The 27,603-nt window shown below is 39.8% G+C and overlaps 1 protein-coding gene across 1 annotated transcript in view; it reads left to right on the top strand.

Annotated features, from left to right (window-relative positions):
* The window catches only part of LOC5574255 (paxillin), a 32,176-nt gene extending 11,405 nt beyond the window's left edge, over nucleotides 1-20,771 (top strand). The window contains exons 3-4 of the mRNA XM_001661260.2: nucleotides 20,102-20,335; nucleotides 20,393-20,771. Coding sequence (XP_001661310.1) covers nucleotides 20,102-20,335; nucleotides 20,393-20,476 — 318 coding nt within the window. The 3' untranslated portion in view covers nucleotides 20,477-20,771. The remainder of the gene's footprint in view (nucleotides 1-20,101; nucleotides 20,336-20,392) is intronic.
* Nucleotides 20,772-27,603: the final 6,832 nt, after the last annotated feature.

The following is a 27,603-nucleotide window of genomic DNA, read 5'->3' as shown; positions in this document are numbered from 1 at the left end:
TTGGATTAAACGAATCATACTTAATTAAAGAAGTATTTATTGAGCAACCTACTCATGTTTCGTAACCGGTCGTTTGAGAACGTTGCGACCCATTGGGAGTCCGCACTATACAAATCTCGTCTAGCACGTCGTTGGCGAGTAATGTGTGGTCTTTCAATACCTGATAAATAATACGTTCTCGGCTAGGCATTGCATATACAATATAAAGCGTTGTGTTTGGATGGGCATCTAATTCTTCCGAAAAAAGTGCACTCTGCTAAAGCGAACCACGTGTTTATTGAGCTGAAATCGAATTCAGGTTAACTTCTGCGTCAATGAGTCCTCTTGTGGTGTAGGGATAGTGCGCCCTATCTACACACTTAGATTAAATTACTGGGGTCGGTAAAATTATACTGGGTTTTGGAACTACCGAAAAAATCAGTAAAATGAAAACTGCCGCCACGCGTAATTAAAAAGCAAATTTCATCATGTTTTATTTTTTATCGATATATGATATAAAAACAAAGCTCTCTGCAAAATATCAGTGAAAGATCTCTGTTTTTCGATTTGGGACATTTTTTTTAGTTTACTGACTTTTTCGGTAGTTTAAAAACCCAGTTATTTTTACCGAACAGAGTTCTGTTTGATCTTCCGACCTTGACGCTTGCTCCTGCGGGAGCGGGTGACGAGGACAGGATCAAACATGTCGCGCGTCGGTCGAGTGAAGTGAAAAAGTTCCGCGATCGGTTAGTTCTGATTGATCTTGACCTTCGACGATTGCTCCTTGGCAGTGCGTTAAAAAAGCCCGAGCAGTCGTCAGTTGTTTTCCCTCTCGGGTCGTGCGCCTGTTTTCTCTGAGTGCTTTTATATAGCCGGGCAAACGATTTAAGCTGAATGTGGATTGTTGCTGCTCAGTCAGTGACGGATCAATTGGTGAGCTCGTTTCATGCTACTATTTCTAATCTATAAAATATGTATGACTGTACATTTAATCGTTACAACGGTAGGACGTAAATATGATTTTTCAACAAACTATGAATGGTTCGTCACTGTGAGTGTCGACATAAACTCTAATTCATGAATTATTTATGTTTAACATTTTTTTGTTTTCCAAACACCCCTTTCTTTTTATCTTTATTTTTGTAATTATAAAAAAAAAACTTTGAATGGTTCGACACTACAAGTGTAGACTTGCGAAAGGTTCACTTTATTCAACAAACTTTGGATGGTTCGTCACTGTAAGTGTCGGCATAAGAATAAGAGTGTTCTATGATGTTCCAGCCAATCGAGTTTTTGTTTCTTTTTAAATAAGTAAAATATAATAACACATGCTTTCGTCCTGACAGCTGTAGTAATGTTACATTTAGATATTTCTTCAACAAACTTTGAATGGTTCGTCACCTCAAGTGTCGGCATAATTTTCCTTTAGGGAAGGTGTACCAGTTGTGGCCATGGTGGTTCCCTATTTCGCCATACGTGATATCTTGAATGCCTTCACATTTTGGAAAATCTTTTGGGTTTTAGCAGTAAAATAAAGGATAAATCTTCATGTTAAAACATTCAAAAAGATTAAAAATGTAAAAGTTAGCCAAATTTTGCATATGGCCAATTAGGGAGCCACTATGGCCATAGCTGGTACACTTTCCCTACATAGAAATTGTTCATATCAAATGAAAATATTATATTTTCATAAAAGCATATTTACATTTGACAGAAAACTATTTATCATGGTCTAATCACTTATCAAAGTGAATCCTTTGACCCAACGAACCTCCCCATTAACAAACATCCTTCCCAGTAACCTTTGTGGAGATGCAGAGGCAAACACGGTCTCCAAATAGCAAAGGTTACACACTAACATTCCTTCCCCCAATCCCACCTGACTGCAAGGACGTGGCCGGCGCCGTTATTGACCCTGTATAAATAGAGGCACTAAATTATGCACATTGAAGAAGATTATGGCCAATCCCAGCCGAACTTCTAGTTGATTCTTTGTGCATTTTCACTGACTTCGGTCAATCACGGAATAGCAACCATTGATATGTGTAGTCAGTCTAAGCTAAGCTAAGCTAAGCTAAGTTTAAAAACCCAGTTATTTTTACCGAACAGATTGAGTGTGTAGTGAACAGAGAGTCGTCAGTTCGATTCTAGCCGTAAACCCGATAAATGACAATCAAAAAGTATATTTTTTATAAGTTTTGAGATTTTTCCACACCCTATCATTTAAATTCAAATTATGGGCGATTTTTATATTCCATGTACTTTTTGAAATGTCAAATAGAAACATTTTGCGTTATAAATGACCATCGATTATGTCAATGCCCTCGAAACTTTCACAAACTCCATTGTTAAAGTAAGTACAGTATGGCCCATAAAAAAAATGCGAAAATCGTCATATTAGAACAAAAAATGGTGTTCGTGATCATTTTTCTGGCCAAGTTCACTATATTTTAAGGTTAATTTGGAGATAACTATAAATATAGTTAATTTGATTGTATATTGTTCAAAATAACTATACCATATAGTTGGTGACAACTATATATTTTGATTGTACCCCGTTTGACATAGAGTCGTTTGGCATAAGGTCGTTTGGAATAAAGCCGTTTGGCATAAAGTCGTTTGAAATAATGTACGTTTGGCATAATGGTTGTTTTACATAATGATTGACTTAGAATGAATATCGGCATTTTTGAAGCTTTTACCGAGATCAACATCACCGAGCCCATGGCAAAAATTTGTGGTAGGTTCTCAACAAGCGTGGTGTTCGTTCAAAGATTTTCCAAGTTATCAATGTCAAAAATTGTTGTGACATTAGAGAGTATTACTAAATAAAACTCGTGACGGGTCTGGTGGAAGATCTTTTCGGAATAATAATTTTCTCTACGTCCCAGAACATAGAGTATCTTTGAGCTTGTTGCGATATACATATTTGAAAATAGTAAAGAAAGTTCGCAATTATTAATAGAGGGAACGCTCATAGAATATTTCGCTGCAGATCAAGCTCTATCCCAGTTTGGACGTGACACTTGATGAAAAATACTTGAAAAAAGAAGGAGAATTTTTTTTTGCAAAATATTGAAAGCTCTAATCCAAACATCTTTTAATGCAACATAATGCAAAAATAGCCTATACACGAGAGCAGATTATTTTTAGTTTAAAATATTCTACGCTCTAACGCAAAAAAAATCTTCTCACAGCATTACTCAAATGAACAACCAATTTTTAGAAGAAAATATTTGAGGCAAAACCTTTCAACGATTCAATATAAATTTTAATTTTGGAAGTGTACATCAAATACACCGTTTATTATCGAAAGAAGAAATGAATGCAATGAAATAATATTTTTTGCAGCATATCTCGAAAGGAGATCATAAGTTTGCAAAAATAAAATATGTTGAACATCGAGACGTTAGGTTCTAAAGTAATTATCATTATAACAGCACGTATTGCAAGAATTGCAAAAACAGCAAAATATAAAAATGACTAACATTTAGCTTTACGAAATTAAAAAAAAAAAGTATAAATATAAAGAACAGCCTATTATCAAAAGAAGGCAAAATTTATGATTAAGCCAATAAGAGATTGGACGCCAAAAAATATTGCGGCCTAATAAAACGAAAAGACATCAAAAATTGCGTTCAGAATCATCGAAGTGATTGTGCTACTTTTCTCCGAATGTCGTTACTCCGAATGTCGGTTCCCCGGATGCCAGTTCCTCGAATGGCCATTTTCCCCGAAAAGTTTAAATAGATGCTATAATAGATCCTATAACATTTCCCCGAATATCATTACCCCGAAAACCATCACCCCGAAAGTCAATACCCCGAATGGTCAAGTACCCCGAAAACCATTACCCCGAATAGTCCGTTGCCCCGAATACCATTTCCCCGAATGGACCATAACCCCGAATTTTCTTGGCACGAAAAATTGAAGATCCGACAAATGAATCCCATATAGGGGAACTTACGTATTCTCGGCAGCTTAACCCTCTAATACCCAAATTTTTGTTTTCGATCTAAATATTATTTTTCGTTATCTAAAATCATTCTAAACACGGTTTGGGCAATGATTTATTTTTCTTCGCAAATTTATGAATTTTGGTTTTTGATTTTTATTATTTTTATTTTTGAACATCCCTATCCTTTTAATTTTTTTCTTGAAGCCTCTTCTGGTTACTGATTTTTTGACAATAATAAAAATTTGAGTTTTTACTATACTTTTAAAAATATGATTTTTTTAATTTGATCGTAGAAAAATATAAAAGGTACGATTTTTTCTAATACACGTTAAATGAATTCCAGGCATTTGTAGGTTATATAAGAATACAATTTTTAAAACAATTTTTAATAATACAAATAAGTTTCAAAAATCATAAAAAAACTTTTCTTATATGCGTGTTATGAGTCAAGGTTTAAGCCAAAAATAAAATCATTTTAATTTCCGAGCTATGAAAAAATACACAAAATTCCAAAGTGTACCCCGTCTAAAGGCGGGGTTGGGTATTAGAGGGTTAAGCCGATGCCGTGCTTCTTTTTTAATTTTCTCGGACATCAGCAGACAAATTCCGTGTTTGTCTGTTCACATTTATGCGTTGCTCAATCCTCTATCGATTCACACCGACAGACTTGTCAAAATGCTTTTGGTAACGTTTTTAAAACGCTGCGAACATCCCTTGTCAGTGTGACTATTGTCGGCAGCCTCAATCTCTTCGGCAACTTTCCCATAACAACTGCTGGTGAATCTCTTCGGCAGCTCCAAATTAGTCGCATTTTGAGGCGTGCTCATTTGAATTGATGACATCTCCGGCGATATCGTTTGTTTAGTCTCGGAAATCTCGCCAGCGGGATGCGGGCGGAACAAAGAATCATCTGAATGTTTCCACTGATGTGTTTTGACAGAAAAACACTGTATATTTGGCATTTGAAATTTGGTTGCCGATAATAGTCGAATGGTGCCGAAGCCGTAAGTCTCCCTACCTATTTCATAGAATTTTGATTTTCATTTGAATTCATGTTCTTCATGTTATCAAAGTTTTATTATTCTTTTAATCAACAGCTATTCTTCATGAGCCATGATTTTGTGAGAATGATTGTGTTCACAACTATAAATCATTTTTCGAACTGATGATAATGCTGACATGTTAATATTAGAGACCTTTCCCGCCTCTTTCAAAAGCGTTATATTATTTGGTAATGCATAATTATATTTTTATATTGCTGGAGGCAATGCGAGTTCAACATATTCTAAAATGTCATTAGACTATGGTTTGAAAAATGTCAGATGAAAATGTTAACTGATATTAATCTGACCACTATTTCAAAAGAACAGCCTATGATAAAAGAAGAAAAAATCACTGTTGAAAGCGCTACTTCCGAAAGAATAGCCGATAACTAAAAGAAGGACAAATCTCTTGTTGGAAATTGTAATACTGACAAGATGTAATACAGACAAGTAATGCAGGGGCTTATTTTCATTTATTTTTTGAAATCACTGTTAACTTTGAATTTCGCTCAAGACAATTTTGTCAGTCGATTTTTTTTACCGCTATCGCTCAAACTTCAACTCAAACGGTACAACTCGAAAGAATAGCCTGTAACTCAATGAAGAGAAAATCATTGAATAAATTTTTACACTGCCATTATACTGCCCATAAAGGCATAACTGTCCCATATGGAAAAAGAAGGCATTGAGAAAATAGCGCTCAAAGTTTGAAGTTTGTTTTCTCATATAAATGTTCATAATTTTGTAGTACATTTCTGCATGTCATATTTATTTAAAGCAACACACAGAGAAATGATTTTTTAAATCAATAATATTCTGTATTGAAATCAACAGAAAAAATTATCATTTCTCGGCTAATAATATATTTTTTAAAATCAACAACAAAACCTTGTTGTTTCAAAAAAATTTTTTTTTGTTTCTAGAATCAGTTGTCAACACGAACAAAAATTATTTTTTTGAATTCATAATAAATATATTTGTTAATATAGTATTTTATGTTGAAACAAAAAATAACTGTATTGCTTTAAAAATTTATATTTTTTGAACCAAAGAAAAGTATTTTTTAAAACAAAAAAGGACATTTTTGTTTCAATATTTAATTTTTTTATTTATGTAGGATGTATTTTCATTATTTTCTATTTCATTTGAAATGATCATAAATAAAAAGACTATTTTCTCTCCATTTGGATTTTATTTACATCTGATTTAGAAATAATCACCAGATGAGTTATTGCCTTCCTATGAACTCTGATTAATAACATTACTCTAGCTATTTCTGCATTTTGTAGACGCAGTCAGCAAGTAATTTGCAGTGCACCGTTCACGAGTGATGGATTCAGAATTACTTTCTCTTACCACCGGTGATGCGGTTGAATAACAATCTGTGGAAATCTTATGATACATAGAAAAATACAATTATTATTCGTTTTGTTAAAACATTTCATCCGTTTATTTATACCTGGTGAAATTCTCCAAACATTCAATCTATGCATGCAATTCGTCCGGTCAACCAGAAATGGCGGCGGTATCAATTCTTCAATTTTCTTCCGTTCCAGGATTTTCAGAATTTCAAGATAGTATTGATTTTCTAGAGAGAAACAAAGCGTATAAGTTGGTATATCAGATAGTTACATGGAAACAAGACAATTTCTTACCCAGAAGACGATTGATAATTTTTTCAGAGAGTCCAAAACTCAGCAAAAAATTCACCGTCACTAACTTCCTCAACTTCCATAACCAAAACTTCTTCTGTTGAATCCCTTTTGAGTTTTGTTTGAAATCATGGAAATGGCGTCTGACAAGCCGTGCGTACATAATAGCGAAAACAAAACATACACACTCTCATATAATAAATATGTATGTGTGTAAGTAATAGGGTTTTTTGAAACCAAAAAAAAAAATTTGAAAACGAAACAGATTATGCCAACAATCAAAAAAATATTTTATTAAATCTACGCAACTTATGTTCCTATCAGTTTGGTGTAAAAACAACAATTAAAATTGTTGGATCAACAAAATTTATTATTTGTATTCAACAAAAATAATTGTAATTTTTAAAAAATATTTCAATAATATTTATTTATTTTTTTTTGTATGGTATTCAGTTGGAGCTGCCTGACAGCTTAACTTGTCAAGGCTGAACCCTCGGTCTGGCTTTTGCCAAGTTTCCCCTCTACCAGGACCAATACTCAGACGGACTAGGCAATGGCGCCCACATGAACACTGTTTTTATTAGTATTGTGACGTGGTAGTTTTTGAAAAGTACCCATATTCCTTTGCTTCTGAGATAAAGAAGCATTGTGAAAATCAGCAGCTCCATCAGAATTTGTTTGAAATAGTAGTGTAGTAGTGTCATTACTAATACTGTCTAGTCGAAATGGTTTTGAATAATTTGTCAATCAAGTGCTATTCTGATTACTTTTGTCTTTTACGTAAGATTAGAGTCTTAAATGTCAATTGTCGTCCTTAAAGAAAAAAGTTACTTTTAGTCAAGTCATTTTTATAGTGAATATTTACGAGAAAAGTTACCTTAGACTTCTATTACAGTCTCCTACAAGATTCACTTTTCGGTGGCAAATGCATTGCTTCACAACGCCTACTTTCTACTTTTAAATTTTGCGAAAATGAAGCTGGAATTGGATTATGTATACCGTTGATACAAAAGAGGTATTTCTTATTATGGCAATGTAAAACCATATTAAAATAAGATTGTCGCCACTTATTTCTACTCAGTGAATCTACTAATCATTTTCCTAAGAGTTCCTAAGCATTCCCTACGTCGTATATGATAACGATGTTTCTAGCTAGCTAATAGTAAGAGTGGCTACGGATCATTCTGGTTAGCAAAAGGCAAACTGAACGTCACCAATAGTATTAATGTCCACTTCGAATAAATTCATTATTTGAAATGGGCATCAATTCTATCAATGACGCAGAATGTCCGTTGGATCACATCCGAGATATTATTGCGTCTATGCCATTTGAATTATGACGCGGCTTTAAGCAAAAAATGCCAAAATGTGATACCACCACTACAGGTTACGCCTTTGGTTTCCATCATATGGGCTAATGGATTATGCCCTCCCATCGCGGCAAGGTCGCATAACCAAGGGGAGGGTATTTCAATAATATTTATTTTTGAAACAAAAAGGTCTGTTTTCTCTGCGTGAACCGCTCAGATAACTCATTTTGTTTCTATTGAAGAGCAAAAAATATAAACTTGAACACAATTTACGTTTCGCAGCTGCTATTTGGGTTGAAAGTTTTTATAGAGACTGTTATGCCTTTATTTTTCAATATGGGACTGCACCAACTTCATATTTTTCCACAACATTTTCAAACTAAGTGTGTTATTTTAAGTGAGCATAGTAAAATATATGTTAAAACATGGATGTTACGACGAAAAAAGGTGTTGGTTCGAAAAGCCATATGGGACAGTTATGCTTTTATGGGCAGTATACAACCTCGAAAGAACAGCCGATGATTGAAAGAATAAAAAATCTCCAATAGGAATAGTAGGAGTTACTAAGCCGAAAACTTTCAGGCTCAAATTCGCGAGCTTCCTTGAAGAATTTCTTGAAGTGCATCACTGATTTTCGGGGAAGTGTCGTATTAGGGGAACTGGTTTTCGGGGTAATTTACCATTCGAGGTAATGGTTTTCGGGGTAATGTGTCATTCGGGGTAATAGTTTTCGGGGTACTGGTTTTCGGGGAGATGGTTTTCGGGGTCATGGTATTCGGGGAAGTGTTATAGGACCGCTATAATAGTCTTCAGTGGCTGGATAGTGAATGAGAAAGAACGATAACCAGCCAAAAGAAGGATATATACTGACATTCTCGGCTATACACATGTTGCCAAAAATGCTGAGGACGGTAAAACTCAAAAGAACCGCCAATTCAATAAAGAAGGGTACATATTAGATGACCATCCTGAAATGTATAAAGTTACGACAATTCTAAGTGCTTAAAACTTTTCGAGGAAGTGGGCTAATCAGGGAAACGGGATATTTGGGGAACTGGCATTCGGGGAAACGACATTCGAGGAATCGACATTTGGGGAAAAAAGTAGAAAATCCCATCGAAGTAACTGCAGTAATCGATTTTTCTTTTCGCTGATGACTTGAGCGCTACTTTGGTTGACATCCGTCCCTGTCTAGAACCCGGGCTGAAAGTAGCTTTGCAGAACTTTACACAGATATTCGGGAACCCGCAGTCTTTGTAGGGCTGCGAACCATTCTGCCTTGACTTTGTCAGCCTCGACGAATATTTTGGCTGCTGCGACTGGTAATCGGATCGTCGCTATTTGCATACCCTCAGTCGGATGGACTGCGGTGCTTTTTACAGGTTGCATCGAGATAACAGTGCGTTCCTCACATCGTCTTCTGTTCCGAGCTCGTTCAGTTCTCATTTGATCACTGCCTCCTGCAATAAGGCGACGAGCTCCCGGGATGCCGAAATCTTGATCGACGGATCAAGTTCAAAGTTCAATCTCTTTTCTGAGTGCGCCTGGTTCTCACCACGTTTTCACCCAGATCCATCAGCTCTGGATCCTCTCTCAATATCCTGAGAATCGCCGCGTAGTTTGTCTTATCGTTTGCCTCAATGTCAAGAGCATCGCCCCTGAACCTCTCACGAGGTGATCGTCGCTTTTTTCTTCTTTGGTTCCCTTAATTTTCTTTTCCTCTCCTTACGTGCCGTTATTCTGCTCACTGTGTAAGAAACGACAGCCCGGCAGGGCGGCCTGGAGCAGGGTACTTCAACCAAACTTTGAATTTCGGACGGGTTAAATGGGGAAAAATAAAATATTCAATTTAAAAACCTATATTCTACGTCTGACCTTAATTTGCTCCACTCCTCACTACGGCACTGGTCGACGTCACACGTTGGGGCCCTTCCTGGTTAGCAGCGGTGGCGGTGGTCGTTCTCTTCTTCTTCTTCTTCTTCTTCTTCCTCTCCTTCTCTCACACTTCCACTTCGCACGGATTGTGCGAAGACTTCCTTGGGCTGTATTCGCCGCCGAAGCGACGGTCCTTGGCACTTAGCTAAGGGGAGGAGGCTGGCTCCTTTGTCGGACCCCCCCTAGCGACGGTGGTGTTTCTACACCGAGGACACCCACTCACCGTGGATACCTCCGGTAGACTCCTCGGAGCTTTACCACAGGTGGCACGCCCCTTTGTGCCCTACCTGCCTTCGTCCTTCTTGACGGTTAACTGTGGAGGCGAGGTACTCTATCGGCGGAGCCCCCACAGTAAGGACGGCGGGTATCTACTGGGGTCCTTTGCACTTAGCCGCGAGAAGCGAAGGACTCCTTTATGATTAGCCTCTCAATGGCGGCGACCCAGTACCCTTTCACTGTCACTACACAGCACAACTTTTCGGTCACGGAGCCGGCAATTTCGAATCGCGAGGCCAGAACAAACTCCGGATGAGCACTCACGACGCGGCTGGATATTTTCCAGCAGGGATCAGTCGGAAAAAACGATGTGGAGTCTAAAACTTCCCGGAACAACTACACACGACTTGATCCCACCGTGACTCGAACTATTCTCCCCAAAAAACGTCATCGATCGACCAAAAAACATTCCGCCATCTCCTGCCACCGTGCTCAGCTGTTATGTTGGTTTATGTTGGCTGCCGCTTTTCTTGCTACGGGAGGAGATGGAGGCCTAATTTCATTCAGCTCACCGATACATATTATTCGATAAATTTTACCCTACATTCTAAACTAACTGACTAAAGATTCTAAATAAAATTAATAATAAAACGAACGAATTAAAAATATTTACACAACACAGTGGTGCATATGTTGCCAACCAATACTCACAAGTGAACAAATTAACCGCACTGCAAAACACCCAAAATGCAAGTAAATTGTAGCCACAGGTTACAATCTCGCCCACACCGAGGAAAAAAAAATTGGCAACATTTTTTTTTTTTTTTTTAGCTAATCTAAACCCTAACACCGATAACAATGATAATAAATAACGAATTAAAAGAATAAATAAATAAATAAATGGAAATAAAACTGCCTAACCTAGCCAAAAACAAGACTTCTTCCACAATTTGAAATAAATAAACAAGTACATAATCAGGTAACGACCGAACAATGGACTAAATCAATACGCCGTCCCATGGTTTTGTCTACAGACAAGGACTGGGACCCGTCGCTATTAACGGCACCAGACCACCCTTGACACATCCGGTTCTCAATGGGAGAGCTAAAGATTCCCAACTCCCCCAGACCAATTCAGAATAACATCCAAAATAACCTGACTTCCTAAAACCCTGCTAGTCTCCGGTCAAGGATTGTTAAACATAGCAGAGGAACAGTTGTCGTGTTTTTTTTTCGACGTACTTCCTGTCTATTGTGACGATATTTATACACACCAAGCAGATGGGGTTTCAATTCAATCCACATTCATCCAAATCATGTCATTCATTCATCTCACTCATTGGCCTACACGTGCACACGATCAACTACGACAATTTGAATGAAACCCCGCCAATTCATAATCACACTCATTCATTTTCATTCACTCACACAACATTTACTGTCATACATAATGGTGACTCACACACAGCCTACAAAATACCAAAACAACGGGACAACAAGGACGCAAGGTATTGTCTTTTGGGCATCAAATATTTCTTGTCACAGAAATACTTGAGCAAGACACCGAATGTGAAAACAAGTCCATTACAAGCTGATTCCCTACAGAATCAGTCGAATTTCACTGATTCCAACAGATTAAAATACGAATGAACAAATAAATATAAAAACAGGTTAAAATGGTGTTATTATCTATGCACGGGAAATTAACATGGAAATTACGCACAGTGTACGGGGCGCATACATAAATGACCTCCTACAAGAATGGATCGAAACAAGACAACATGAATGCGGGCTAACTCCGCGCCTTCGCTGTCATCAAGGTACAGCGGGTACAGCGGTTTATGGTTCCCTTTCATGACGTCGTCCTACGATTGCGGTAGAGGGATGAGAAAGCAAAAGTAAACCACAACACAACGCGCCGTCATGGTTGAGATTGTCACATTTTTACGAATTTCCGTGAGTTTTGGTGGTTTTCTTCCGAACGAAAACCACCCACGGTAGTAGTGATTGAGTCCTTCCAACGGAAGGGATTTAAGAAATAGATAATTTCCCCTTTATAAGAAGGGATTGGAGGTGATAATCCCGTGAGGAGGAAGTGCATAATTTGGCTGGACTACAGCAATGCGTGGGTGTTGCAGGTCTTCCTCCCCACTAAAGAAGAGGATATTGGAGCCTATCGGTGCTACTTGCGAGATACCATGGAACAAAAGGTTTTCCCACGAACCGCCAATGGAGTAGGCGATGGTTTCCTACCTTGACTAAGACACCGATAGAGATGTCCGAAGAGGCCGACTCTCGATAAGGAGAAAGAAGATGATTACCAGCGGCGCATCTAGGCGATAACTGCCCCTCTAGCCCTCGATGTTCGGAGGCTCCCAAGTGAGCAACCTAGTGAACTCGATGTATTGGGTTCGAAGGGCAATAAACGAACCACCTTCACGCTGGTTTGATGAGATTTGCCGGCCAAAATCCGATATTTTTACCGTCGAGGTCAACCAGCTCATAGGAAGTAGCCCCCCGGCGACGGAGTACTTTAGCTGGTAGGTATTGGGACCCTAATTTAGCGTTATATCCGGCAACTGCGTCTGATTGTTTGGTATTGCGACGATACACCAGTTGCCCTACCTCGAAAGGTTTGGCGAACTTGCGGTGTCGCAGATTATATTGATGACGGACGCTTTCATTAGCCTTTTTAAGATTCTTGTCCACAATCCCCTTGATTAATGATATTCGTTGATGTCTTACTTTCAGGTCATCCTCCATTTCGCCGAAGTTCCCGCTGAAATCTTCGCCATTGGTCATTTCACACCCGTGAACAACAAAGTAGGGAGTGAATCCGATAGACGAATGGATGGTGGTATTGAGAACCCGCTCTACATCTGAGATGTGCAGATCCCAATTCCGTTGATCACTGCGTGCGTAAGCACGGATTGCAGCGTTGATGGAGCGATTCACTCGTTCTACTGGGTTTGCCTGCGAGTGGTATTTCGCGTTTAGCCAGTGTTTAACTTTGTTTTCTTTTAGGAACTGGCCGAATTCCTTCGAGGTGAACGTGGCAGCGTTGTCGCTCAGGAGAATCTCCGGACTTCCGTGGCGGTTAAACCACTGCTCCCGAAGAATTGTGCAAAGGGAGTTACTTGAAATTTTCCGCACGGGGACCAGCATCACGTACTTGCTGTACACATCTAGTACTACGAGTAAATGTTGGTATCCGTGTTTGCTTCTGGGAAGTGGGCCAATATAGTCCACCGAAATCATCCTCCAGGGTGAATTTGATGTTCGAGCCTGACCAAGTTCAGGTTGAACGGGAACGAACGGAGCTTTTATTTCCTTGCACGTTCCACACTTTTGAAGAAAGGCCCTTGTTTGAGTGGCCATTTTCGGCCAGAAATATCGAAGCTTGATCTCATGTAGAGTTTTCTCTAACCCGACATGGAGAAGGTTTTCATGAGTTTTCTCAATGATTTCAAGGCGGCACTCTGGTGCTGGAACAAGTTTCCAATTGAATCGTGAGTCACTGGGAGTTTCCTCGGCTTTCACGTATTTAAAAAGTTGATCATTTTCGACTTTGAAATCACAATACGCATCTGGATTTTCGATTACCTTGGATCGGAGATTGCAGTACCAATCCGACTTGGTGACTGCGGAGACTTCGGCTACGGCACGGGACAATGCATCCGGGACGATGTTGTCTTTGCCTTTTCGATGCTCGATTGTCATGTCGTACAGTTGAAGTTCTAAACTCCAACGACTCAGACGTGAACCAGTTTTCCACTTCGTTTGCATGATCCAAGTAATCGCAGAATTGTCTGTGATTAATCGAAAATGGTAACCTTCTAAGTACCCTCGGAAGTTTTCCACCGCCAATACTACTGCCAGACCTTCCTTCTCGGTGGCATGGTAATTGCGCTGGGGAGTAGTCAGCTTATGTGAGAAATACGCTACTACTTTTTCCCCGTCTTGGTGCTTTTGTGCGAGCACGGCTGCAACTGCTGTGTCGCTAGCGTCCGTCTGGAGGATGAACTCTTTCGAGAAATCCGGTGGAACTAAAACTGGAGGAGTGACCAACCGCTCCTTGATTTCAAGGAAGGCTTTTTCTGCTTCTGGGTTCCAGCTAATGTTCTTGGATTTTGTTTTTAGTAGATCGGACAGGGGTGCTGTCACCTCGCTGAAGCGATCTATGAATCGGCGGTAGTAACCGCACATACCCAAAAACCGGCGCAATTTGGTGATTGTGATCGGTCTCTCATAGTCGAGAATAGGTTGTATTTTCTCGGGGTTGACTTGCAATCCCTCCCGAGAAAGAAAATACCCAAGAAACTTTAGCTGGAGTACACCAAAACGGGATTTTTCTAAGTTTATTGTCAAATTCGCTTTTCTTAGACATGCGGCCACCTCTTCGAGTAACTGCACGTGATGTTCGAATGATTCGCTAACGATGATGATGTCATCCAGGTAGACGAATACATAGGGCTCGAGCTTGCCACGACCAAGGACTTGGTCCATCAACCGAGCAAGAGTAGCAGGGCTGTTAACGAGTCCAAACGGAAGGCGAGTGAAGTGAAACATTCCACGACCAGGTACACTAAAAGCGGTATACTTCCGGCTGTCTTTGGCCAGAGGAACCTGCAGGAAAGCTTCCTTTAGGTCAATGGTCGATAGATACTTTGCCTTCGGTAAGCTACCTAGTATGCGGCCGGGATGTGGTAGTGGATAAGCATCTCGTACCGTTCTCTCATTGAGGGGCCTGGCGTCTAAGCAAAGCCGAATCGAGTCATCTGGTTTCATGACGGCGACTAGATTTAGAGACCAATTCGAATCCGACTCTTCGATAATACCCATCGAACGCCATCTGTCGACCTCTGCCCAGACTTTTGAGAGTTTATTCGGACTCATCTTATAAGGATATCGTATTACTGGGTCTTTGTCTCGAAATTCCTCCTTTATCAAAATCCTGTGCTCGGTGAGAGTCGTAGTGCTTAACTTACCAGGCTCAACACCTTGAAACAAATTCTTGACTTGCTCAATCCGTGTGGCCTGGGACGCCGACAATGTCGACTTGGCGGTATCTTCTCCCGCAGCACTCTGGACACGACCGGGACTCACCAAAGCACAGTCTTTTAATTCCGGAGTGATTCCAAAAGACTTCCAGAAATCTATACCCAAAAGACATTCCACACTCAGTTCTTCGACTATTAATGTACAAACGATCTTCGTAATGCCCTTAAAAGTGAAAGGGAGATAGCACTGACCTAGAACTGGAATGAGTTGACCATTAGCCGAGCGCAACTCGCACGGTTGGTCCATGTTCTTCAAAGGACAGAGTGACATTTTCCGAAAATGCCGTTCGCTCATGATTGTGACGTTACTACCACTATCGAGTAAAGCGGCGAACTCGCAACCGTAGACATCGACCAAAATGAAAGGTCGATTGTCTGAAGGGTTGTTGAAGATAATCGTTTGAACGGATATGCGATCGCTGTAGTCTTCTGATTGAGCTGGGCGAAAACTATCGTAAATCTCTGGAGGAATGACTAGGTGTTCGAGGGAGCGCTTTTTAGCTTCCAACTGCGACTTTAATTGGATCTGATCCCGTTTTTTAAGCAGTAGGGGCACTGAGAAGTCTCGAATCCTTTGAAGCCACACAGTATACAGTAGACGCGCTTGGGCTTGGAGCACTCATCGTGATCATGCCCCTTTACTCCGCAATTGTAACATACCCCGGGCTGAGGAGGACGATGTTTGTCCACTAACAAGCTCAAGCTCATTGCGCCTTCCTGTTCCCGTGTATTTTTCGGAATTGCTCCGGTCTTCTCTTGGAGATTCTTTTGGTTTAGACCCCCCGTACCCTGGAAACGGTTTGGAGGTGTTTTATTAGCCGGTGGTGAGGCCGGTGGGTTATTCTTATTGTAGAAAACCCGAGGCTTGTTCCCCTTTCCGTTGAAACTCTCTTGCTGCGGCCACTGGCTCTGTTTAGAGCCATTATAGGCAGGGTTTTCCAGGAACGCAGCGACTTCTCTTGAATTCCCAAAAACTTTCTGATAGATGGGAGTCCTGGAAGCGTCGATTGTCTTACCGATGAGCATTAATTCAGCCACTGTGTTCACCGGTTTGAAGATTAGAACCTGTTTGTAGTCGGCTCTCATGTTTCGTTTAATTATGTCCAGCTTCTCGCTAGGACTTAGCGGCGTTGTCATAGCCCGGAAGATTTTTTCCATTTCGAGATAGAAATCTTGGAATGATTCGTTCCGCTGCTGACGTCGCTGAGATGCCTTCATCCTCAGCGCGGCGTCGAGTTCCGGGTGAACAAAGTTCGCCTTCAACTCGCACACAAGATGGTTCCAATTATAAAACCGCTTTTGAGACCGCATAGCTTGGTACCAAGCTAGCGCATTACCGGTAAACAAGTGCATGGCTGAATTGAATAACTCCACTTCAGAGATTTGTTCCGACTCCGCATAATGGTGAACCGATTCCAGGAACTCATTGAGTCCGGTTCCTTCATCGTTCCCAGCATATTTTTGGATTTTCCAATCGGCCACTCGTTGGGGCCGCCGATAGTAACCGGTGATCTCCACCGATTCTGTACTCTCAGGCTGACGAGAAGGTACGTGATTTGGAAAAGAAGGACGCGAAAACACATTTTGCGGCGGATGAGTCGGCTCGGGCTTCTCAAAAGTTCTGGAATTGTTAACAAAGGCGGAGCTGAAAGGTTTCTGATTTGACTGTTTTGGTATTCCAAACTCTTTAGTAGGTATTGAGAAACGCCTCGAAGAGTTCTCTGGAACGCCTAAGCCTTCTAACGTCGCCGGATCGAAATCGGGCAAATCCGGTAGATCTGGACTTGTTCTCAAACGAATCTCATCCAGTTCTACTGGCAAACTTTGGGAGTTTACGTTGGGCGCCAATTGTAAGAAACGACAGCCCGGCAGGGCGGCCTGGAGCAGGGTACTTCAACCAAACTTTGAATTTCGGACGGGTTAAATGGGGAAAAATAAAATATTCAATTTAAAAACCTATATTCTACGTCTGACCTTAATTTGCTCCACTCCTCACTACGGCACTGGTCGACGTCACACGTTGGGGCCCTTCCTGGTTAGCAGCGGTGGCGGTGGTCGTTCTCTTCTTCTTCTTCTTCTTCTTCTTCCTCTCCTTCTCTCACACTTCCACTTCGCACGGATTGTGCGAAGACTTCCTTGGGCTGTATTCGCCGCCGAAGCGACGGTCCTTGGCACTTAGCTAAGGGGAGGAGGCTGGCTCCTTTGTCGGACCCCCCCTAGCGACGGTGGTGTTTCTACACCGAGGACACCCACTCACCGTGGATACCTCCGGTAGACTCCTCGGAGCTTTACCACAGGTGGCACGCCCCTTTGTGCCCTACCTGCCTTCGTCCTTCTTGACGGTTAACTGTGGAGGCGAGGTACTCTATCGGCGGAGCCCCCACAGTAAGGACGGCGGGTATCTACTGGGGTCCTTTGCACTTAGCCGCGAGAAGCGAAGGACTCCTTTATGATTAGCCTCTCAATGGCGGCGACCCAGTACCCTTTCACTGTCACTACACAGCACAACTTTTCGGTCACGGAGCCGGCAATTTCGAATCGCGAGGCCAGAACAAACTCCGGATGAGCACTCACGACGCGGCTGGATATTTTCCAGCAGGGATCAGTCGGAAAAACGATGTGGAGTCTAAAACTTCCCGGAACAACTACACACGACTTGATCCCACCGTGACTCGAACTATTCTCCCCAAAAAACGTCATCGATCGACCAAAAAACATTCCGCCATCTCCTGCCACCGTGCTCAGCTGTTATGTTGGTTTATGTTGGCTGCCGCTTTTCTTGCTACGGGAGGAGATGGAGGCCTAATTTCATTCAGCTCACCGATACATATTATTCGATAAATTTTACCCTACATTCTAAACTAACTGACTAAAGATTCTAAATAAAATTAATAATAAAACGAACGAATTAAAAATATTTACACAACACAGTGGTGCATATGTTGCCAACCAATACTCACAAGTGAACAAATTAAAAAAACAATCCGACACATGGGTGACACAAAAACACACCGCACTGCAAAACACCCAAAATGCAAGTAAATTGTAGCCACAGGTTACAACTGACGCACTCACGGTCGCTTCTCTGCTTTTTTCCCTGTTCTTCTTGGATTGCTTCTAGGCGTCTCTTGTGAATCGCCTGTTGCATTCACCGGGATCAATGCCGAAAAGGCTTTTCTCCGCTCTAATCCGCAAATCCTCCTGTCCGCGTTCTGCAACTGAAACTGCGGACTTCATGCTCGTGACCAGCTGCTTGATCCTGATGTGGATATTGTTTTTGATCTTGACGAACTTATAGAGTTCGTTGACCTTCCTCTTCACTTCCGACAATTCCGACTTCTTATGCTGTCGGTGGTCTTGAACAGTGCTACTCCCCGACTTTGGTGTGCACACTTGACTCAGGAAGCCCGTATCCTGCCGATTCCCGGTGGTTCACTTGGTGTGCTACATCTACTAGTGCTGGTTGCTACCGTCTGTGGTATCTGCATCTTTCCGCTCCTTGCGAATACTATCGCGTCTTCGTTTCCTCCACTAGATTTGCCATCCAAATCGATTATTTGCTTCATTCGGTTGGGTCCCCGCTTTGGGCCGTTGTATCCACTTGTTGTATGAAGTCGCCTCTCGTGATCTCATGTCTATGCAATGCTATGTTAGGGTCGACAAAATCCTTCAGAGCTGGATCGGCGAAAGTCAGGAATGTTGCATCTGAGTCTACTACTCACCGAGGTTGGTGACAAGTTTCGAACGTACACGAATGCCTGCCAAGGTTGTATCAGGACAGAGGCAGTTTCCTCATAGTCCTATTTGCCGTTTCAAGTTGAAGGAAGGGGTGATATGCCTCATCCACAAGAAACGTTTTACTGGCATCTTCTACCTGAGCTAACCGAAATATAAAATTATTGCCCAGACAACCAGAAGTCGCATAAGAGTTTACGAACAAAGTCGTTTATTTATACAAATTGCATCACACCCGCACTACATTGTGGATGAAATCGTTTGAATAATGGATTTTCTCGCATAAAACGTTATTTTATGAGTCCATATGTACATTTTGTTTCGCCCCGTACACTCGTCCAAAAATAGTCGGATCAATCCGTAGCAGCTGTCAAATGAACTTTGTTATCATAAATTAAGTCGAATAAGAGTACAGATTAGTTCGCAATAAAATCGTTACACTCGTATTGCATGCTATTTTTCATCATATGAAAATGCACGTATATCGCCTCCACTTTTGTACGTATAAGGCCTTTTCGCACCATCTTATACGTGAAACTTTCCACATATAAGCATCGCATAACGCAAAAAGTAATTCCGTTATACGTACAATCTGGTTGTCTGGGTGGTTACATAGAGCTATAGAAAATCATTGTTCTTATCAGCTTTCCCATTAAGCTCACAATATTGAGAAGAGCGACGAAAGGTGGTGTTCAAAAGTATGAGCAATTTTTTCAGAGGAACATTACAATTCATATGAATCTCCCCAGAGACTACGACAAGGTGATCGTTCCTATTGTTAATCATTCAATAGATCCAGTCAGTTTATTTGTTTCGCTGATAATATGCACATTCTCAAAGACAAAATACGTCTCAGGTAATAATGGTAGGTGAATAACATTTTTTTCGACTGAAAAGAGGCTGTATAAACATCATTTTAGCTGAATGAGCTATTATTCAGCTACCAATGTTATTTGGGATGCTTGTAAGCGGAGCTAAGCGTGACAGGATCCTCCCTGGAAGTAGTGTGGCAACTTACGGCTGATAATAACATTAGTTGAGCATCAAGGAATCGTATCGTTTGTGGAAGTCTAGTCTTATACAGGCTCTAGTAATAGCTGTTTAGGTAGACCTAAAAAAACTAACTTTTTAAAATCACGATTTTACCATTACGTTTTAAGTTTAATGTTTCAATAATTGATGCTACAATTCATTCCGTTCTTTTCTCTTTCAGAAAGTGGTGAAAGCCATGGGCAAAACCTGGCATCTAGAGCACTTCATCTGCGGTGGACCCTGCAAGCAGCAACTGTCCGGCCAGACCTTCTTCGAACGCAATGGCAAACCGTACTGCACGACCGACTACGAGCGACTGTACGCTCCCAAGTGCGGTGGCTGCAAGAAAGCCATCTCGGAGAAGGCCATTTCCGCTCTGGAAGGCAAGTGGCATAAGGAGTGCTTTCAGTGCAAGGTACACACGTGAATAACTGGTTATCGAATTCTAGTTGATGACTTTGGTTTATTTTAGCTCTGCAAGCAACCAATCGGCGTGGACTCAAAGTTCCGTTCCGACAAGGACAAGCAACCGATCTGCGAGAAGTGCGGAATTTAAAGCTCTACAAGAACACGATCGTTTTCATCTCTCTTTCTGAATTCGCAACCTATGGCATTACCTACATTGCTGAAATCGGCGTAATTTAGAAGATAAAGCATAATGTCCTCTCTCTATTCACTTACATTTGAACAACAAGAACAACAACTTTGACTAACTTTGAAAAGCTTCTGATACGCGCGCGATTTGTTGATTGAAATCGGTTTTAGTTCCACAAAAATGTGTGTTAATTAAGCAATTTGTATTTACATGTAATAAAAATAAACTTTGAGTAATTTTATCATTATGAGATGAATTAGCCTACAGCTATAAATCTCAATTATAATGAAAGAAACAAACATTGAATAAGGCTTTGGTTGTTCCAAAACACCATATGAAAAACTGAACAATTCAGGACATTATACTTAGTTTTTTTTTTTTTTTTTCTATCTTTATTAACGAGATTTTTAGCCCTGGGCTAGTTCATCTCGGGACCAACGGCTTTACTTCCCTTCCGAAGGAAGCCGTCACTGAAATTTTTAGTGACTATCTCGGGGATGGGATTCGATCCCAGGTCCTCGGCGTGAGAGGCGTGTGTTCTAACCACTACACCAGGTCCGTCCCCTATACTTAGTTGATTGTTATGATCAACAAATATTAATCAAAATGTTTACACCAATTTGTTCATATATGTCCGTTCTATTTAGGTAACACGTCGAAAATTTCATGTTGCCAAACCGAACGGTCTTCTCATGGTGAAGTTTTCAAACACAATTTATTGTGAATTGAACTACAAAGTCATCCTACAATTAAAGTTTTGATTAATTTGTAGAAATTGTTGGTAATAATCGCCAAAGTCTAATAAATCTTGAAAACCCGTTCGAACGGTATGTTGCAAAAATAGAACCGTGCCGAAATCAAACGAGCACTGTACTTGACTGTACAGGGGATAGGCAAAATGATTGAGATAGGCAAAATTTTGCCCAAATTCAAATGCTTATAACTTTATGAAAAATGGATGAAATTGGATGCATCTGGAAGCAGTCGACGGCAAATTTGGTCCAGTTTTAGGAACTTTCTGGGCCATGCATATTGGCCACTGGACATCGGAGATGTTCCGGATTTTCTGAGGTCATGTCCAAATGTCATTTTTTCTGTCGCTTCTATTTTTGTGCGGTGTAAAGTTCGATAGATGTTTGCAATTTTCCTAGAAACTAGAACTAATAGGAAGTTGAATGCCACCGGACGCATTAAGATTGGTTGGAAATCTTCAGAAATATGACCATTTCCGTAAAACTGGTTCTTGAAAGCATGGTCAGTCATGTTTGTATTTACAATCATGTTAATATTATACGGAGCTATATCCAAGCGGACACTAACCTTAAAAATGATGATTCCTGCAGCATATTCAGAACCATTAGATGCACAGACTACACTATAGAAGGTTCCAAGTACCCTGGGGGAAGTGGTCAATTAGGAACATATCCGGAACCATATCAATATGGGCATCAAACTTCATGATTTTTAAAGTTTATGCTTTCCGAAGCATTTCCAGCATCACTGGCTGCCATGACCACTTTATAGTAGGTTCAAGGTGCCCCGGGGAATGTGGCCGATTCGGAACATGTCCGTTCATCTGTTTAGAATCACATTCTACCATAAACAGTAAGATCCATGGGGCTTGGAAAATGGCGATCATTTTCAGAACCACATGATGTAATAACCACTCTATAGTAGATTCCAGGGGCTCCTAGAGATGTGGCCAATTCGAAACATGACCTCATCCCCCAGGGCCCATGGAACCTACTATACAGTGGTCGTATAAATAAGTTGCGCTGTAAATACTTCTATTAGCATCACCTTCAAAAATCTTGATGTTTATACCCATATTGATGTGTTTTCGGGCATGTTTTGAATTGGCCACATCCCCCGGGGCACCTGGAACCTACTATAAAGTGGTCATGGCAGCCGGTGATGCTGGAAATGCTTCGGAAAGCATAACCTTTGAAAATCATGAAGTTTGATGCCCATATTGATATGGTTCCGGATATGTTCCTAATTGACCACTTCCCCCGGGGTACCTGGAACCTTCTATAGAGTGGTCTGTGCATCGAATGGTTCTGAATACGCTGCAGGAAACATCATTTTTAAGGTTGCTGTCCGCTTGGATATAGCTCTGGATAATATTTACATGATTTGAAATACAAACATGACTGACCATGCTTTCCGGAACCAGTTTTACGGAAATGGTCATATATCTGAAGATTTCCAACCAATCTTAATGCGTCCGGTGGCATTCAACTTCCTATTAGTTCTAGTTTCTAGGAAAATTGCAAACATCTATCTAACTTTACACCGCACAAAAATACAAGCGACAGAAAAAATGACATTTGGACATGACCTCAGAAAATCCGGAACATCTCCGGTGTCCAGTGGCAAATATGCATGGCCCAGAAAGTTCCTAAAACTGGACCAAATTTGCCGTCGACTGCTTCCAGATGCATCCAATTTCATCCATTTTTCATAAAGTTATAAGCATTTGAATTTGGGCCAAATTTTGCCTATCTCAATCATTTTGCCTATCCCCTGTACGTTGTAAGTACAGTCGATTCTTATCCCCAGATGCCATAACTCGATGTATTTTATAACTCGATGGATTTTTCGATGCTTGGTTGTGCTAATTTCCCCGAAAAGTTTTTTGGCACTCATAACTGCCAAAACTATATGCATTTCAAGATGTTTAGCGAACTAATCATCAGATATGCATCCTACTTCAATTGATTGGCAATTCTTGCGAATCTTACCATTCTTAGCATTTTGTGTATAGTCGAGAATGACCTAATACATTCTTCTTTTGATTGCTTTTCTTCTATCTAATTCATAATCCTACCACTGAGGAGTGCGGAATAGTCATTACGCAACTGAAGCCAGTGCTGTAATGATTCATTACGAAACGCTTTCTCATATGTTGCGTAATGAATCATAACACAACAATTTTTCAGAAATTATAAAATAATGGTGAATGCATTCCGATACAATTTCTGATCAGAGTAGCTCGCTGTCACTATCAACGTTGATTTCTACAGGCCAACTGCGATACAATTCGGATCATTCTATATCACATCAACATCATGATGTCTATTCCATCTCCAGTGCATTGATGGCGATAGATTATGGATATCACTGATGGGTTAAGTTTAGCTTAAAATTAAGCAAACAAAATGGTGATTTTCAGTACGATATACTTGATAGTACTACAGATAGATTGAAACTGTGTGTTGGTCACTGAAAAACATTAACAGCGTGGATAATCACCACGTGTTCACTCATTCTACAGTGATTACGATCTAGAGTGCGATGTCGCATCATTGCTGTTGGTTGTCAGATCAAAGTGATATTTATAGTTCGCAACTGATATTGATAGTTTTAGTACATCAGCCACCAGATGATATGGCTGATATTGTGCAACTCTGTTTTTGATACCTGAAGTGGTCGTCTACGAAATTGCAAAAAATGTTGTACGTAACTCGTTGCAGAACTCGATTTTTACAGCACAGCCGTTCAGAATACTGGAAACATTTTGGTTGGAGATATTCCACAGACTTTTTCCCTACAACGCGCAAAAGAAAACATTGAAAATGAATAGACGCTGTCATTCGTTCAAAATACTGAATTCGGTAATCTAGCAGACCGTTTGCCGAAACGTCAGTTGAATATTTTACCATTATCGTAATTCTAACGATTCACAGACTATTCGGTAATTTTTATCACAGATCGTCGACAATTAACCGTAGTTCAGTAATTTTGATCATGATAAACTGTCAAAAACTGGTAAATTACCGAATCATTTTGGTATTTTTGCGATTTACAAATTTGTTTCGGTAATTTTATTTACCGAACGCGCATACTCTGTTTGAGTGTGTATTTATGTTGGGCAGCAGTTCAAACGATATTTTATGGCTCAGAAAATCAAGGAACTTTTTAGCATAGCATAGCATAGCATAGACTGACTGTAAATGTCAATGGTTGCTACTGCGTGATTGATCTGAACTGGTAAGAATTGCAGTTTGATCCAAATGGATAAGGGATGGGATTTTCCACATATTCTCGAAGTGCAATTTAGCAGCTCTCATATTATTGATCAATAACGGCGCCGGCCAAGTCCTTACAGTCAGTTAGGAAAGGAACGTTATTGTGTAATGTTTGTTGCTTCTACAGACCGAGAATACTTCTGCAACTCCACAATCATCACGGGGAAGGTGTGGTTAGTGAGGGAGGAAAAAGATCTGGGAGTCAACTTTTGTCGATGATGCGATCCATGGATAAGGAGAGAAAATACGACTCTTACGTAAAATTAGTTTTGCATTTTTGTATCACGGTGAAAACATATTGAAATAAATAATAAAGAGATTATAAAAAGAAGTCGACGTTCATAATATCAAACTTTTGTTTATTTTTATACATAGGAGAAGGTATCGACCGTGATTGTTTTATTTTATTTTGTTTTACGGCTATAGCGGTCATGCGACTCAAAGCTAAAGGGAGTCTATAGAAGCAAATGATGGAAACGAATAGGTGCATAGGCGTCGCAAGGGAGCGACAAGATTGAAATTTTTTAATTAGGTGGTGAAAATTGAGCAAGCCATTTTTTTTTTATTTTTTTTATTTTTTTTAAGTCAGTAAGCATCGAAGCGTCCTGTATTTTGCCTAGCTTCTCTACTGGAAAAGGGTTGGCTCAAAGCTTTGAGCTTTGCTACCAACACAGGCTATTTTTAGTAATGACGGAAACGGAAAGGTTTGTGTATTTCAAAATTGTATGAAACATAAACAAGGGTTCTGTCGACACATGTAATGACGAACCATTCAAAGTATATTTGAAATAAAAAAAAAAACGTTGCGTTGCAATGAAAAAAATGTCTTACGTCGACATTCATAATGTCAAACTATTCAAAGGTTGTTTTAGCAATGACGGAAACAGAAAGAAGAGCTAAACTGCTTCTCAGATTAGTGTGGAAACAGAAAGGTATATTAAAATTAAATGAAGCATTAAATGTCGACTTGTTGACAATTGAAGTGACGAACCATTCAAAATTTGTTTGAAAATAACATAAAAGTAGCTTTCCAACGATAAATGAATTATCATAACCATGAAACGATCTCACCAGTAATTCATCCTCGGCCGAACACAACCCGGGAGCATCATGACAGCTGCCATACAATGTCAGTGTACTGAAAAATTTTGGTCCGTGGTACTGTCAAACTCAATGAAATCATGGAGTGTGCTCGAAATAGAGCGCAAATTAAAATGATGCTTAATGGACATATTTTATTTTTTTATTTTTGTTTGGCATTTGTAATATCATTATACATCAGTGATCACTAAACTGAAAAGGTTTTGTGCGGTCCTCGGGAAGATTTTGTACGAACCACGAGCGGGTTTTGAATAGTGGTGTGATGTGGTTCGCCGATTCCGATTCTTTGCTTTCGAAATTATGTTTTGACCACTTGGTAATTCGAAAGATATCAAATTTGTCTGCGTTTCTCCATGTTGGTGATTGTAAAATATTACGTAACGCAACAGAGAGAGGAGGGGGTCTTTCGTAGTGTTACGGTCCATACAAAAAAAAAATCCATAGATAATCTATTACTTGGCGATGGGAGGGGGCTTAAAATTGGTCATGTTATATTTGAATAAGATGATTTATGTCATATTTTTTTTATTTATGGAAGGGATTTTATTTTGCAAAAGTGCAGTGATGTGTTAAAGTTCAATTAGTAGTTTTTTTCTTAGTAATTTATCAGCTTGAAAATCAATTTTATGTAGTTTATATTCAGCCTTTAACTCGCAGCACATTTTTCTTTGTGGATTTGAACACTTTTTTTTTTCTCATGCTTACCACTAAATGTCTTAGCTTCAATCAAATAAGCTTATTGGATTAACTATCAAGCTTTTTACAAGCGCTAATATCACCAATAATTTCCTCACTTTTTTGTAAGCTGTTGTTGAAGTGTCAACATTTTTATACCGAGTGAATTCATCTTCGGTGAATTTCTACCCCGAAGTTTTGCGATCTAAGGCGTTTGGATTTTGAGTGTAATTCACTGGAAGCGAAGGTGCTGTATCATTGGGAAGCTTTATTTTGCAAGATTTCTCGTAGCTGTTGGTATTTCCAGCCGTTGAAGGTTTTCGATTGCTGTTGTTGGCGTTGCCGAAGTTAATTTTTGCTCGTTAAGTATTATTTTATTTTCTTTTGTTGTTTTTTTATTCGGTTTTTATACTGGTGTAATCGATTTTTTATTATCCCCGTCATTTTTCCATTATGGAGACTGACGGGGAGTCAGTTTCTGTTGTAGATAGTGTATCTAAAAACTCTTCTTCTACTATTAAACACATTCGTGTGAAAACTTATCCTACTACCTTTCTGGGTCCCTTTGTGGTATTTTTTCGTAAAAAAGAAAAACCAATTAATGTCCTTTTGATTTCCTCTGAGATTTACAAATTGTATAAATCTGTCAAGGAAATCAAAAAGATTTCCCTCGATAAATTGAGGGTTGTTTTTGGATCTCGAGAAGACGCTAATGCGTTGTTAGAGTCCAAATTATTTTTGAATTCATATCGAGTCTACGCTCCATGTGACTCATGTGAAATTAATGGTATAATTTATGACGAAGCTTTAGAGTGTGATGATATTTTAAATCATGGTTCTGGAGTTTTCAAAAATCAGGCAATTTCTCCTGTGAAAATTTTAGAATGTGTCCGTTTATCTAAATTAACCTTTTCAGATAAAGGATCATCCTATAAACATTCTAATTGTATCAAGATAACATTTGAAGGATCTATTCTTCCTGATTATGTTATTATTGATAATGTGAAATTTCATGTTAGATTATTTTATCCCAAAATTATGCATTGTGATCGTTGTCTTCTTTTTGGACACACATCACATTTTTGTTCTAATAAACCAAAATGTTCCAAATGTGGTGGAGTTCATCCTCCATCTGATTGTAAGAAAAATTCTGATGGTTGTATTTATTGTGGGAAGAAACATAACTTGTTGAAGGAGTGTTCAGTTTATATTGCACATCAACAACAATTTAATCTGAAAATTAAAAATAAAAATAAATTATCTTATTCAGATGTTATTAAA

Source organism: Aedes aegypti, chromosome 1 (genome assembly GCF_002204515.2).
Source record: "Aedes aegypti strain LVP_AGWG chromosome 1, AaegL5.0 Primary Assembly, whole genome shotgun sequence".
Classification (NCBI taxonomy): Eukaryota; Metazoa; Arthropoda; class Insecta; order Diptera; family Culicidae; genus Aedes; species Aedes aegypti.
This window is presented reverse-complemented; position numbering and strand designations above follow the sequence as displayed.